At 43.9% G+C, this 15,807-nt stretch overlaps 1 protein-coding gene across 1 annotated transcript; it reads left to right on the top strand.

Annotated features, from left to right (window-relative positions):
• Positions 1-4,861: 4,861 nt before the first annotated feature.
• LAJ45_10836 (uncharacterized protein) lies at positions 4,862-5,358 on the top strand (the record flags this gene model as incomplete). The annotated part of the gene is made up of 2 exons (XM_046120351.1): positions 4,862-4,975; positions 5,029-5,358. 2 exons carry the CDS (start codon positions 4,862-4,864, stop codon positions 5,356-5,358), a joined length of 444 nt encoding a protein of 147 aa, XP_045966476.1.
• Positions 5,359-15,807: the final 10,449 nt, after the last annotated feature.

Genomic DNA, 15,807 nt, shown 5'->3' with positions numbered 1-15,807 from the left:
TTCATCGACGATTACTCTAGGTACGCTCACCTCTACTTCCTTAAAAAGAAGTCAGATGCAGCAGCTGCCACGGAACGATATATCGCATACATGAAAAATCAATTGGACAAAACGGTTAAACGGTTTCGAAGCGACAACGGTGGCGAGTACATCTCCAATGACCTCCAACAATTCTTTGCCTCCAAAGGCATAAAGCATGAATTCACTGTACCTTACTCTCACGAGTCAAATGGAACAGCAGAACGCTTTAACAGGACTATAGCAACAATGGCACGATCCGCCTTGCTCGACCACAACCTCCCAAAAAATCTATGGGCAGAAGCGATCAACACCATGGTACACGTCAAAAATCGACTCCCGCACAAATCACTCCCGAATATGACACCATACGAAGCACTTACCGGAAAGAAACCCTTTATTGGGCACCTCCGATCCTTCGGCGAAACTATGTTCATACACATACCCGTCGAAGCACGACCAGCTGGAACAAAACTGGATGCTAGGGCTATAACGGGACAATTCTGCGGATACGGAGATTCTGAAAAAATCTGTCGCGTCTACATACCATCACAAAGGAAAGTAGTTCTCTCTCGTCATTTTAGGTTTAAAGGTACATCCGTAGGGGAAGAAATCGAAGTCAAAACAAAAACCGACACACCCCCTAAACCAAAACAAATCGAGATCAAACAAGAACCACCCTCACGTCCGTCAACACCAAAACAACATAGAACATACGACGACGACCCAAGTGACGACGACATGATCAACCAACAAATAATGCGCGAAACCATGGAACGTTTCTCCGACACTGATTCGGAAGACCACGCAAGTATAGTGGGGGCCGGCTATACGAGGCCCGCCACTGAACGTACCCCGCATGATGATAATGAAACAGATACTGATCAACCGAGACGTAACCCAGTACGGGAACGGAAACCTCCGGTCAGATACGGACACAACATTCAGCATGACACTACCCTAACAGAACCAACAAACTACCACCAAGCGATGAACAGTCCTGACTCCGAAAAATGGCAGAATGCTATGAAAGTTGAACTCGACTCACTCGCAAGGAATAACACATGGAATCTGGTCAACACACCGGACCACCGCAAACTAGTTGACTGCAAATGGGTATACAAAATTAAACTCGGGCCCGATGGCAACCCCATACGGTACAAAGCCCAACTAGTCGCAAAAGGTTTCTCACAGGTCCCTGGTCAAGATTTCGATCAAACCTATGCCCCCGTCACCCGATACGAATCCATCAGACTACTCCTCGCTCGCTGCCTTCAAACCGGCGGCCAATGCGATCAGATGGACGTCACAAGCGCATTTCTATACGGCGAACTTAAGGAAGAAATCTACATGAAATCTCCTCCAGGCTATCCCACTCCCGGCAAAGCATGCAAACTAATCAAATGCATCTACGGACTCAAACAATCCTCAAGGGAATGGTATGCCCGCCTCTCAAAAGCGCTAATCAAAATAGGATTCAGAAAAGCAGACTTCGACCCTTGTGTCTTCATACACAAGACAGGGGAAGTTGTCATCGCAATATACGTAGACGACATCCTCATCTTCTACTGGTCCGTTGAACGCAAAAACCGTGTCAGCCTCCTCCTCCACTCTGAATTCGAAATGACGGAAACTGGCACAGCCAACTGGGCACTCGGAATCCACTTGATCCACACTAAGACTGGCATTGCCCTATCACAGGAAGCCTATCTCAAGCGTGTACTTATCAAATACGGCTTCGACGAATCCAGACCTGTGGCAACACCTATCGACAATAACGTCCACCTCCAAAAAGGAACGGAAGCTGAGAAAATCGACGATCCAACAATTTATCAGTCAATAATCGGTTCACTCATGTACGCAGTAATCGGCACTAGACCCGACCTCGCCTACACCGTCACCATGCTTTCACAATTTTCCTCCTGTCCCACCAAGGCTCATCTAGCTGCAGTCCATCGCGTCCTCCGTTATCTTAAGGGCACCCTCGATTGGTCACTCCATTACACCAAAACGCGACCAACTGCACTCATTGGCTACAGCGACGCAAGCTATGCCTCCGACATCGACGATCGCCGCTCATTCACCGGTCACTGCTTCATGCTAGGGGAAGCCCTCATCTCCTGGCGCTCTTATAAGCAACGATCTGTCGCCACTTCTACAACTGAAGCGGAATACATGGCCCTCTCGGACACCAGTCGACAACTGATCTGGTTAAGGAACGCAATCCACGAGCTGGAACGAAAACCAAATCTCTCTTTCATTCTTCGAGGCGACAACAACGGCTCTCTCTCTTTGGTTAAAAATCCTGTCTTTCATAAAAGGTCTAAACACATTGACGTACATTTTCATTTTGTTCGGGAACGGTTTGAGGATGAATTATTTGAACTGGAATATATTTCTACGAACGAGAACGTGGCGGATTTACTCACAAAGGGATTGGATAAAGGCAAACATGTTTTATTTTCTTCTACTATTCACTGTGGCTCACGAGGGGAAGTCTTGAAATAGGGCGCTCGGCACGTTTCATAGTTCTGGAAGATTCTCACCATTTCATTATAGTATTTGTCATCGGCGTATGACTCACTTTCCTATTAGTCATTCTATTTACTCACACGTCCATGACTCATTGTATTTCTCTTTGTACTACCTTTCATTAGTATAAATACGGGGCATTCCCCCTTAGCTAGTACAAAAAACACGATCAATTACTTCACTTCTCCCACACACTTTCTCTAAGTATTCCATATCTCTTCTAGAACAGTCGAATCTACCCGCTGGGCGTTGAGCAAATATAAATTGGTTAATTTTATATATGGTCGGTGAGAGGTATATAGAAAATGGACAGCTTCAAGAATGTTCCTTCTCTTTGTTTCCAGGGAAGACCTTGGAACCCTAATAGGGGGCTTTAGCCAATCCGATATTTTGTTTATGGAAGTTGGACGGAACATCTCTTTCCTTATCAGTTGAAGTATATAGTTGGTTTCTTTGCCAATAGCGCCTTTCCTTTCCATCCTAGATCACCCTTATTTGTAAATTCTTTCCTCATAATTTGTGAGCCCCGCCTGCTTAGAAAATTTAGGTTGTGCCCGTGCTTTAGACGTGTGCTCAGTAACCGGGAAGGACATATATATACAACCTATACAATATGCGCAGTTAGCAAAGTTCCTTTTCTTTATCTTTTCACCAGTATGGCATTGGCTTGATGTGAAATCGCAAACGTGTTTGTTGTATACGACAGTCCTTTGAGCTCCAATGAGTAACTGAAGGCGTCCAATATCTCTCACACACTCTGATAGTCTCGCATATCGTACAAGTGAACCCAGGTTACGTATACGTTATAACGTGATATTCTCTAGTTTGGAACTTGAGTCCTCGAGACGTGAACGATCAGCGACACGATGCAGAATTCACGTCCAGCTAGTACCGAATGGTTAACAACATGTAGGCAAGTAACGTAACCGAACTCGGACCTATTCGATTTCATCATTGTCAATCTGCGTAATCAAAGGTCAAGACGGAAACATACAGACAACTCATCCACTTTCATGGCTTTCAGTCGTCTTTCGCAGTTCTTCCACCGAGAGCCGAAGGTGAGTCTCGTAGTCGTCCGGCCCCAGCGTCAATTTAGCAGCTGATAGTAAACAACCCCTAGGGCCCCTATGATCTTGCAGCTGTACTTTTGGTTGACAATTCTTCGAGTCTCAGACTCCCGTGATAAAAAACATTAGAGGAAGGATCGTAAGTGACCTTTGGCGTAATTTACGTGATGGAGTATGATAGAAAGATGAACTGGCACATGGGAAGTACGTACACTCCGAGTAAGGCCACGCCGTGCGCAGAGCCTCTTATAACGTCTCATTAATCAAGCGTCCGCTTTTCGTGCCAACATATATGCGCATGCACGACGTCATAGGGGTACTAATATTCAAAAAATGAGAGAAAGTGAATTGAGGTTGATCAGCTGAGCCTGAGGCACTAACTTTCTAAATCAAACTAGTTCAAGTTTTAACTCGAGATTATTCTAATGATCAGGCGATCGAGCGATAACTTGCCATAAGAAGTTTCCCATTCATCAATAAATAAATAAATATAGATGAGCAATTATTTACCATACGCCAAAAGCACGAGGAAAGAATTTTTACCAACCTCAAATCTTGGGATTACGCCATCATAAGCTGACGCGTTCCAGCCCTTTACAGCGATTGTTAACGGTAGGAAGACAGGATAACTGCAAGTACGTGTCATATTCCGTTAATTCGAAATTCTCGTGCATGGGAGTCACCGAATGTCACTCGGCCTTGGAATTGTTGGCATATTAATCGATCGATCAAGCTAATAATTCGATTCGTGCATAAATGTACGTGTGTAAATGTTTCTGCATACCTCCCTCATGTAGATAAATTTCGGGTATTTGGTCTATAGTTTATCCTGTAAGACACTTCCTGCATGGCGTTGAAACCTAACTAGTTGGATTTTCAATATGTTTATTTAGTATACTCATAATTGGTTAAAGTTCTCACGTACGTCAGATTAAGTATCGATGATTGGACCCAATTTGCATGCGTATATTATATCTCTCCACTCGATGAGCCTCTTTTGGGCCCTAAAGGCACATGGATCGACTGCTTTTCAAATGCAATGACAACTCATATGCGTGTGTATGAACATGATAAACATAGGCGGTATTACATAAACATCACAGATGAGCCTCTTATTTAGAGTTATATAAATTATAAGCTCTCAAGCCAGCTAGATATACATTGATCAGTCACTACGCATCAGCAAAATCATCTCCCACAACACATCACACGAGCTCGGTCGGTCTTACATTACAACAGTCAAAATGGCTCCTAGAGGAATGGAACCCGAAGGCATGACGTTGGCTAAACTCCAAAAGGGGTTGACTCTGATGCTCAAAATCCAAGAACAATGCAAAAGATGGTGTTTCACTGAAGAGGTTACTGTTAACACTCAATCATCTCCTAGACGTTGAAACTAACTTTACCTTAGACGTTCGTCGGAATTGTCGAAGGAGAAACATCCTCCACTCCTGAAGAAGATGGGCGTGCTGCTATCTTAATGAATGTGATAGCACTGTCGTCCAGCCTTTGCGGCATCAAACCACTACAAACGTTAAAGGATATCATTGGACATGATTACTGTTTGCGTATTAAGGATATGAGGAATAGTGCAGGGCACGAGTATTCCAATATTCCCGGGAAAAATAACGTTAATTATGGGGATATGTGGAGTTTTATTGATAAAGATTTCCCCCAGATTATGGTCAAGCTTGAGGGGGCTATCAAGGAAAGGGAACCTTCTACTGCCGCTGTCCTTTAGTTGTCGATGTTGTGTACCTTTGTTTTACAATTACTGTTATGAAATCTTGGAGGGGGATCAAGAGATATATGTTTGTATGTTATTCAACTCGCACTAGCTATCGTCAACCAAATTAAGCTACCTATAACGACCCACAATTCTAGTTTATTTGACACAAACCCAATAATCGATGTTGTCTAATGATTGATAAATAGTACACTCGCTCAGAGGGTGATGACTCTTCTATCATAGAGGATAAAATTTGAAGGGAATAACATAGTAGAATTAACTAGCTCTATTTCTAGCGATACCACGTTCAATCATATTGCATCACGAGGTAGAATCAACCATCTGCTCGTGGGCGAGTGCACCACTAGCGCAATTTGGTTGATAATTATTAACTCAAATTCATCAAGTTCTCTTGAAATATCACATGCTACCTAGGATATAAATATTCGTGACGAGGCGACACAGCAACGAACGTCAGGCGAGATGGGTTGGTACATGCTGGGCAGGTAGAAACGAAAGTCATCTTCGTATCACCAGAGGGCCAAGCAGTAAATTGCGGGCCCCCTAGGAGTTGTGACTGTGTCAACCGTAGTGATACTCTTATAGATGATCCTTATGGCCCTTCCACCCGGCCAGTACCAATTAGCAGGGCAACTACTAGCTATCCGCAGCAGGCATGATACAGTAAACGTTATGTAATGTGGACGCTAATTTGATACTGCTCGCCACAATCTAATCATTGTGCCATTGTAGTCCTAGCTTGAGGGTAAATTATTTATCGAAAGTTCACCACACAGTAGCCAGTAGTAGTAGGCGACCTTGTGACCGGTGGTTCGCTACCAGCTTCAGGTACGAGCACTTTCTGGTCTATTGACAAAGGAACTAGTTAGGGAAGCAGGACTGAAGAGTCGCACGCTTGCCAGTAACTGGAAGGCCAGTCAGAGCTAGACTTTGATATTACTGGTGTTTCTCGTTGTCAGGGTAAGATATAGGTCTAAAGGAATCCACAACCGATTATTGAGGATGGTCTCACTGGATACATGTCAGTAGTGATTTTGTGACGGGATGTACTGATAGAACCACGGCCTGTCGTTGACCTAAAGTACCTTTGTCCTCGGTTCTGATCGAAGAAAGGAAAGGACAAGTATCCGAGTCGGAGGTCTTCTCAAGTATATACGATTTTGTCTGGATCAACTTTTTTGGAGTTGCCCTATCAAAGACTACAAACCACCGAACTTCTATAAGGAAACTAATTAGATATATCTCGTATTTGGTATTTTCCACTCAGAAGGTTCGTTAATATAAAATCTCTTGAAGTCACTTGTCATAATACTTTCTTCCATTGAAGTACCGGTTACAGGTAAATTTCTTCGGAACTCATAATTTAGGGTACTTCCCACTGAAAGCTGCCATTAGATATCACTCTTTTTCGCATTCAAGATTCTACCTGATAGACGCCAGTATTGAAGTTATATAGTTAGAGCGTTTTTAATATTAGTGGGCAATACCGGTAGAGAATATTCCCGTTAGGGATGAGGTCAAAAATCATCATAACTGTAAGCGATATTATCGCTCAATTGAAGTCCGCTTTTGTTAATTACCCGGGGATAGACCTCCGAGTGTTTCAAGGGATTCTAGAGGGGAACTAGTTGAATTTTCTACTAACAAATTAAATTTTGGAAGGCAAATGTTCAGTGAATTACTAATACATTACCTATTTTGTTTAGGATTTATCTGTTTCTTCTATCCCTTGTTTGCGATGAGATATATTCCCGTTCTTACAAATTTTCAAGCGTTAAAAAACCAGTAGAGAGTTCCTTTAGCCGACATTTTAAATTCAGTAATATGGGAGGTCAAACAATTATTGAATTTTTTCCTGATATCTATTAATGATTATGCTTTTCATATTCATCATGTGCTTCGACTGTTACGGGGCCCCTAATAAGCTGATAGGTATCGTGGAATACTAATAATTTAAGGAAAAATAGTACTGGTAGTGGTAATTAGCTACCAACTACGAGGTATCTATATTCTAAGCTATTGAGGACATGGATCTATTTTGAGAGGAAGAATTGATGAGTTCCTAGCTCTAACAGGACAGGTTCTGATCGGATGCGACTCGGGACACTTTCGAATAGACAGGTATAAGGAACAGGACAAGCTTGAGGAGGAAGCTGAAGTATTCAAAGTGTACGACCTGAATCCTGGGATTCAAGAGGATCAGGTTCGTGTAATGAGATCAAGGACTGGGTTAAAGTAGCTAGCAGGTAAAGGAGCGAGGAAAAGGTAAATGTAAAGGTTTTTATGTTGCTTTGAAGTACAAGACTTATCGCACACTAAACTGAACTGCCTAAATAAACAAAAAACAAAAAGAAAAAAGACAAAGAAAAGAGATCAAACAGAATAATATATCAAGAGAGAGAGACAATAGAAACAGAAAACCAACATATGGAGAAAGCCTTCGAAAATCATCAACCCTACATATCCTCTCCTTCATCCATTTTGTACCACTTTAGTAGCTTGTCGCCCTAGCCAATTCAAAAATCAAGTGTTCTTTGAAGTTTGTGAACATCCAATTTTCTCATTTTTGTTGCCTAAGAATATTCTCAATAAGAAGTCTTTGTATTTGACCACAGCATAGGCAGTCTATAAGGGTATATCGGGCTGACTGTTCAAGTTCAGCTCTGAGTTGGCATGCTTCAAGTTCAGGGTATATTCAAGCTGAATGTTTATCTCAATAGGTAGACTGTAATCAGGTTCGGTATAGTTATTTTGTTTTGGTTAGTAGGAGTTGAGTAAGTTTAGCGTATAGTTTAAGGCTGCTAGGATCATGGTAGTGGAGAATGAGATGTTCATTTTATTCTTCTATCATTCATTTCCTAAAAATGTTTAAGGAACTATGGGCGAGAAATAACTCTAGCGGTTGAGGGACAACGAGAGGGCTTGTAATAAACGAAGTCAACGGTGTACGCCAGTATGTGAACGGTGATTCGTTTTGAAATAGGGCACTCAGCACGTTTCATAGTATTGAAGGATTCTCAACATTTCATTATAATATTTGTTATCAGCGTATGACTGACTCATGTCTCACTTTCCTATTAGTCATTCTATTACTCACACGTTTATGACTCATTGTATTCCTTTTGTACTACCTCTCTTTAGTATAAATACGGGGCATTCCCCCTTAGCTAAAACAATAACATGATCAATTACTTTATCTCTCCTACATACTTTCTCTAATTCGTACGCAATCGAGTACGACAGCATAGATCTTAAAGGGACGTGTAGCGAGTATTCCACAGGGTACATAATGTGAGGGTATAAATGGACTAAATAGAGTAGGAAGGAAATCCCACAATGGGTTCTGATATGGAGAAGGGTCAAAGTGGTCAACAAAGTACTAGTACGGCGCAATAGTCTTTTCAATTGCAAAGAGAGAATAGTATTATGAAGTAGAAAACAGCTTACTTACAGAAGACATTGCGTATAGAAGGAAAGTGAGAGAAAGAGAACAGAAGTGAGGGCAACACCTACTAATATACCCAAGGAAACCCTAGCGATAACAAATCTGAAGTGACTCATATCCTTGCGATCAACAGAACCATATAGAAACTCATAGAACTTTTCTGACTAATCCAACTCTTCGTAACCCAGCGTGCGAACTCATCGATTCATGAAAGTAAACAGCGAGGGTCGTTGCGATCGAAGGGGGAGCAGCAATGATGATGAATATCACAAGTGGAACAGTGAGGGTAGAGAGTACCCAGAGAAAAGCGATGATGACAGAGATATTCATTTAGGACAACAGACATAACGTGACTTTAAGTAGAGTGTATATTGAAACGAAGTAAATCCCCAAAGATGATAATCCAAAGTATAATACAACATAAATAGATATTTATATTGCTTTAAAGTACAACACTTATCGTTTGCCAGCATCCACTATTAAACAAAAAGAAAGAAAAAAGGAAAAAGACGCTGAAAGGAAATCAAAGAAGAGTCGTCTAAGTTTAAAAAGGTAAAAAAGGAGATAAAAGAAAACTGGGCGACATTATTCTTTTGGATCCTCCTCGTCCATTTCACACCAGTCGAGTGGGTTCATTTTTGCTGTACATTGTAGACCCGGTGTATATTGAGGTTTGTAAAAGTCAGTTTTCCCAAATGAGTGGGCCCAGGACATTATTAATCAGTAGTATTCGTATCTGTAACCATGGAGGCCATTCGATAATGGTGTGTTTTGATGATTGCTCCATGCCTCATTGGCATGTTTCGGGGTCCATATATGCTGCGTGTCTGTCAAGCCTGATAGCTTGACATCATATGCAGTGTATGAGTTTTGATTTGGATAGTGGGAGTTATGAGAGTTTGGACTATTTTTTGAGGGTTCCAGGTTGCTGGTAGTTAGTCCATGGTATAGAGTTCCATTCTTCCATTATTTGTTTGGTAAGGAGATCGTTTGTATCCATCGATCTCTGTTGTTGCTGGATTCATGGATGGGTAACATCAGCGATGTAATCCGATGGAGGCCATTTCCTTTAGTCTGTTTTGTTTTGGTGGGCAGGAGTTGGATAACTTCTGAATTGAGTAGGTGGTCAGCAGGGTAGAAGAGTATACGGGTTCCGTATTTTCGTGAGTTATAGTTGAGGACGTGTTCAAGGGGAGGGAGTGATACCTCTTTGTAACGGCAGCTATGCAGTTCAGCTCGGCAATATGTTAGAATAGGAAGAGAAGGTATTGCGCAGGGGATTAAGATTTGTAATGAAAATTTCTATTATGTTCTTTCAGTTTCTGTTACGCAGAGGTATGAGTCATCATCGGACAAGGGTATTGGATAGATAAAGGGGTATTGTCTCGTGTCAGTTCTTGTTTCCTTTCCTTCTCTTTTCTCCTCATGCAACCTTTGTATCTTACCCTCGCAACACCAAAACTTTCGATCAAACAATACTTTTGGCCTGCACTCCCGATAAAACTTTTACTCGAACACGATCCTGTATGTCAGTAGACCACGTAATCTACTGGTATTATATCGCACATCTGTTCGTACACGAAGTTATTCACGCTCTAGTTCCTGAGTTGTGAACTCTCTACCCTCAACCCTCGCTTAAGCCTCGCGACAACAGCGAAAAACAACAACCTGGCCTCACCAAACTCACCCAACCCACCAAATATGATCGCGGGCAGGAAGAGAACTCTATCAGAAGTCTTTCCCAAGCCAACCCGAACCGGAACATCAGTGATGTCCCAACAAGCCTCTCTGAGCTCCTGGTTTGCAGGAGCCCCCCCACCCGGAACTCCGGCACCCCCCCGCTTCCCCGACACCCAATCGACTCAACAGACAGAATCCACCACGGTAGAACAGACCCAACTCGGCAATGAACCGTTCTCCATTTTCGTCAAACATACTCAATACAACGAACCATATGCTCCAAAATATGACTACATCCACCCCAGTATCGTTCCTGAAGAAACCCACGCCAGAATGGACCTAAATTACTTCTACTGGGTAGTTAGAAATACCCTCACTGTAGCATTTGAACCCCTCAATCAAACGACCGAACAAATCAAGAGAGATTTAAAAGCTACCATCGAAGTCCTATCCACCCAAAACGAATCCCTCAAACACACTGTCGACGTCCTGGCCAAACAAACGTTTGAAATGACAAAGAATCAAGACAAAACATCCGAAAAACTCCACCGCCTCCATCAGCAACTCATCCACCTCTCTGTCACTAGCCCCAACAACCAAATAGTTACTGAAGGAAAAGCTGCTGCAATCGCCGCCGTTGCTGCTGCCACCACCACCACCCCCTCCTCCACCACACTGGCCAATAACCCCAATCATGCCCAACAAAATAAAGGAAAAGGCAAAGAAACACCGACCCTACCAGCACCGAAATCCTATGCATCTGCCGCAGCAGGAAATACCAACCCTGAATTCACGACGGTCACGAATAAGAGTAAGACCAAACCCAAAGCAGATCCCCTATTCAAGCCCGAAATTACCAAGCTCAACCGAGATATGGTAATCGAAACAAACAAGGAACTGTCAGTCACCCCGTCGGACATTAGAGCTAAAATAACGGAAAAATCCAAGACCCAGACTGTCAACTAATCGCCGCCCGGAAAACAACCAAAAACAACATCATCCTGGAATCAAAGTTTGCAACCCCGGCAACGAAGGTCCTTGAATACCAAAAAGAAATCGAAACCGCCCTGAATGAACTAAAAGTACCCTTCGTGGACATCCGAGTTAACTCCAGATAGTCCGAATTCATCTTCCACGGCATCCCCTCCTCCATAGGTGAAGCCTTCGATGCAGGACAACTACTAGCCTCGGAAATCAGAAACAACTACGGTAACACCTTCAAACTGGCACAAATCCCGAGATGGCTGTTGAAACCAGAAGCCAGAATGGGAAAATCCCACTCCTCCATGATCATCACCCTCCCCGGACAATTCACCAAAGAGAACCTTGGACTCCGATACCTCACCCTCTTCGACAGAAACTGCAAAATTGACAACTACCTCCCAGGAAACCCAGAAACTCAATGCGCTAAATGCCTCGAATACGGCCACAGACAGGAACGCTGTTCCCACACCAACGGAAGATGTAAACACTGTGCCAAGGAATACCAAACCAAAGACCACCCATGTACAGAATGTGCCGGCGGCCTCAGATGCTCATACACACCCATCGGATGCTACCACTGCAAGGCCCCCCACAAAGCAACAGACGCCAACTGCCCAGAACGAACCAAAGTGCGCATCACAAACAAACTAGGACCAGATACAAACCCAAGCCCACTACTAATACCCATAGTCATCCCAGCCCAAAACCCCCCACAAGAAGATGCAGCCATGGATAACTCCCAATGAGTTACAACAAAAGAACCACGGCTATCGAACAGCAACTGAACAGCGCGAAAAGTGAGCCCACAACAAAGTCAGTCGTGGAGGAAGCAGCACAGGATCACAATATACTTTTTCTTTTATTACAAGAACCATGGAATAATAAAGACGGCCACCCACCGGAATCCCCCCTTTTCTACCTATTTACAGGCAGCAACAAGGGCACCAAAGCCGCCACATATATCAGGAAACATGCCAACCTGAAACCAAAACATCAATACACCCACAACAACTTCATTGTCTCCGTCACGGTGGAAATCCAAAACCAAAAAACACAAATTCTCAACATATACTCACCAGGGCGAAGCGGACCCTTCGCAGAAATCTCCCGACAAATAACTACCATCCAAAATTGCCTCGTCATGGGAGACTTCAACAGCCACTACCAACTCTGGTATGGACACAGATCCCACGACTACAGCAACACGGTTAGAGCAGATAAATCTGGATCCAAGAAGTTGAAAAGATGGATCGACCGACAAAGGTTATCCATACTCAACGAACTAGGCGAATTCACACACTTCCTCAGGAACAACAGACCGATCATTATTGACCTGGCATTAGTCAAAGGACCAATACTGTACCACGATACCCACTGGAACATTGACCGATATGGAGCAGGATTCGATCATAGGAAAACCATTCTGCAATTACGAATACAAAAACCCCCCCACATTCCTAGGAGACTATGGTATCGAACGAACTGGGGAAAACTAGAAGAAAACATCTCAGGCCTCCATTTCCCCCCCGAAGCATGGGAAAGCCAGAACCACACAAAACAATCGGTCGACTTCATCCTCGAACACATAGACAATCTAATAGACAGAGTCACCCCATGGAGCCAAGCACATTTCAAGTCCAAGAAATGGTGGACCCCAGAGCTGAAGGAACTTAAATCAACCCTTAACACACTAGAAAGGAAAGCCAGAAACACCCAAAAAGACGAAGAGAGAGAAACCTTCAGGAAAACTAGCAGAAAGTGGACCGCAGCGATCCGCAAAGCCAAGGCGGAACAAAGGGAGAAAGAATTCACGGAGGCCAAGGGAAGTGCCATCTGGAAATTAGTCAACACGGGGAAAAGGAGGGACATTACAATCCCAATTATACAAGGTGCAGAAATGTTTGCAGGGAAGTGCCAAGCTCTAAGAGCCCAACTCTTCCCCACAAATTGGACGTCCCCCAACAACCCCCACTCCAAATCAAAACCCCCTCTTTTGACCTTAGTTACGATTTTCAGGAAGTAACCCCAGAAGAAATCACATCCGCAATCAAATCATGCCCAACACACTCAGCCACTGGCCCTGACAACATCCCATATCCATTCATACAAGCAACAATCAAGGCAAACACCCAACTCTTCCAAGACATGTTCTCAGCCATGCTCCACTACAGAGTCCAACCAGACCGATGGAAAGTGGCAAAATGCATACCAATCCCGAAACCAGGAAAACCCGACTATTCCTCGGCCAAAGCCTACCGACCCATCTCCCTATTACAATGCTTTAGCAAAGTACTGGAGAAGATAGTGGCAACAAGACTATGCACCGCCGGAACTATCCTGGAAACCCTCAGTAAAGATCAATTCGGAGGTAGACCAACAATCCTGGCGATCGATGCCTTACTCCGCACCCTCACGCCCATTCAACAGAACCTCCTAATCAAACGGAACACAGGAACCACCCCAGACAGACCAGCTCTCCGCACATATGACATACAAGGAGCATTTAACTGCGTCGACTACCTTCTACTTGCAGAAATCATCACCCAACAAAAATTCCCAAAATACTTAACCAACTGGTGCCTGGAGTTCAACATCAACCGAACACTCCAATTTCAATTTGACAACGAACTGGAACCACCACAACCATATACCTCAGGACTGCCCCAAGGGTCCCCCCTATCCCCAGTATTATTTATGATATATGCCGGGGTAATAACAGACCACACCAACTCCCCCAAAGAAATCAACACCACCTACATCGACGACGATGCACTCGTCCAACTCGCGAAGTCCCCTCTCTTCATCACCAAAAGACTTAACGAAAGGATGGCTGAAAGAATCAAGAAAGCGGCGCCCCCCAACATCAAGTACAAACCACAAAAATCCGACCTAGTCTTCTTCAAACCCACAACATCGAGAACCCTGACCACCAACAACTCAGTAATGATCGGAAAGGAAGAAATCTACCCTAAGGACAGACTCAAATATGTAGGAGTCAAGCTGGACTCAACTCTCTCCTTCCGACCACACATTGAAGAAACCATCGCCAAAGGCTTTAAAGCCCTAAGCAGAATCAGAAACATCGTCTACCTCCCCAGATCAATAGTAAAAGCCATTCACCACCTCATTGTCCAAGGTTTCCTCCCAACCATCCTATGGGGATCAGAGGCATGGTGGACGGGACCTGACCACATCCCCCGATCACTATCCCCACTCTATAATGAAGCCGCCAGGATAATAACAGGCCTACCCCGTTGGACAAAAACCGAAAAACTACTAAAAGAGGCAGCACTCCCCCACTCGAACACCTCCTCAACGACAAATCACGGAAATATGGGACGCGCATCCTCTGCCACCCTGCAGACCACCCACTCAACGAAGGACTCATACAGCTCCTCCCCACTAGAATAAAAGATACCAAAGGCACAGGCCTACATCGGATTGCATCACTCATTCTACACTTCCAGGAACCAGGCAACCGCAGAGAACGATGGATCCAGAACGACACCCTTACCAAACGCATGCTGGAAGAATGGAATTCCATCCCATGCATCAACTACCACGAACCAGGAACCCTAAAGATCCAACCTAAGCGAGCAAAACTTCTCCGATCCAAAGCAAAACTCATACACCGCATACGATGTCAAGTCACCAGGATAGACAGACATGCAGCATTCACGGAACCCGAACCCTGCCAATGTGGCTCGAAACAATCCTCCAACCACACCATGACTGACTGCCCACGATGGACACAACTACGAAGACCACTCATGGACAAGATCCCAGGACCACCCACTTGGGAAAACTGGCTATTTACCAACCTCAATGTAGACCTGGTTCTACAATTTGCAGCAAAAACCAACCTACTCGACGGGTACGAAATGGACGAGGAAGACCCGGAGGAGTGACTACCGATTTCTTTCCTTCTTTCTTTCCGTTTCTGTATCTCCTTATGACCCTTCGCGTCGCTTTCTCTTTTTTCTTTCTTTTGTTCTTTCTTATGTTCATAGGCGGAGGTTTCGGCGTGCGATAAATCCTGTACTTCAAAGCAATATAAAACTATTTATTTATTTGTACCTTATTCTACGAAGATAACCTTGTTCTACGTCCCCTCACAGGATTCACCTTGGTTCCTGATCAGGTTGAACCATCTTATAGTTTACAGTTCTGAATACCCAAATACCACGTCATCGCTTCGGTTGTATTCCTTGGCATCATAGTCCATCGCCTATAGTTCCCGTGATACTCTTTTAACAGCCTTTCAGTTTTAGTCCATCGGAGTAGGCCGGTAATTATTCGGGCCGCTAAATCTGTAACGGGGGTCTATGCAC

This window comes from Morchella importuna (genome assembly GCF_003444635.1).
Source record: "Morchella importuna strain M04M26 chromosome Unknown Morimp01GS051, whole genome shotgun sequence".
Lineage (NCBI taxonomy): Eukaryota > Fungi > Ascomycota > Pezizomycetes > Pezizales > Morchellaceae > Morchella > Morchella importuna.
This window is presented reverse-complemented; position numbering and strand designations above follow the sequence as displayed.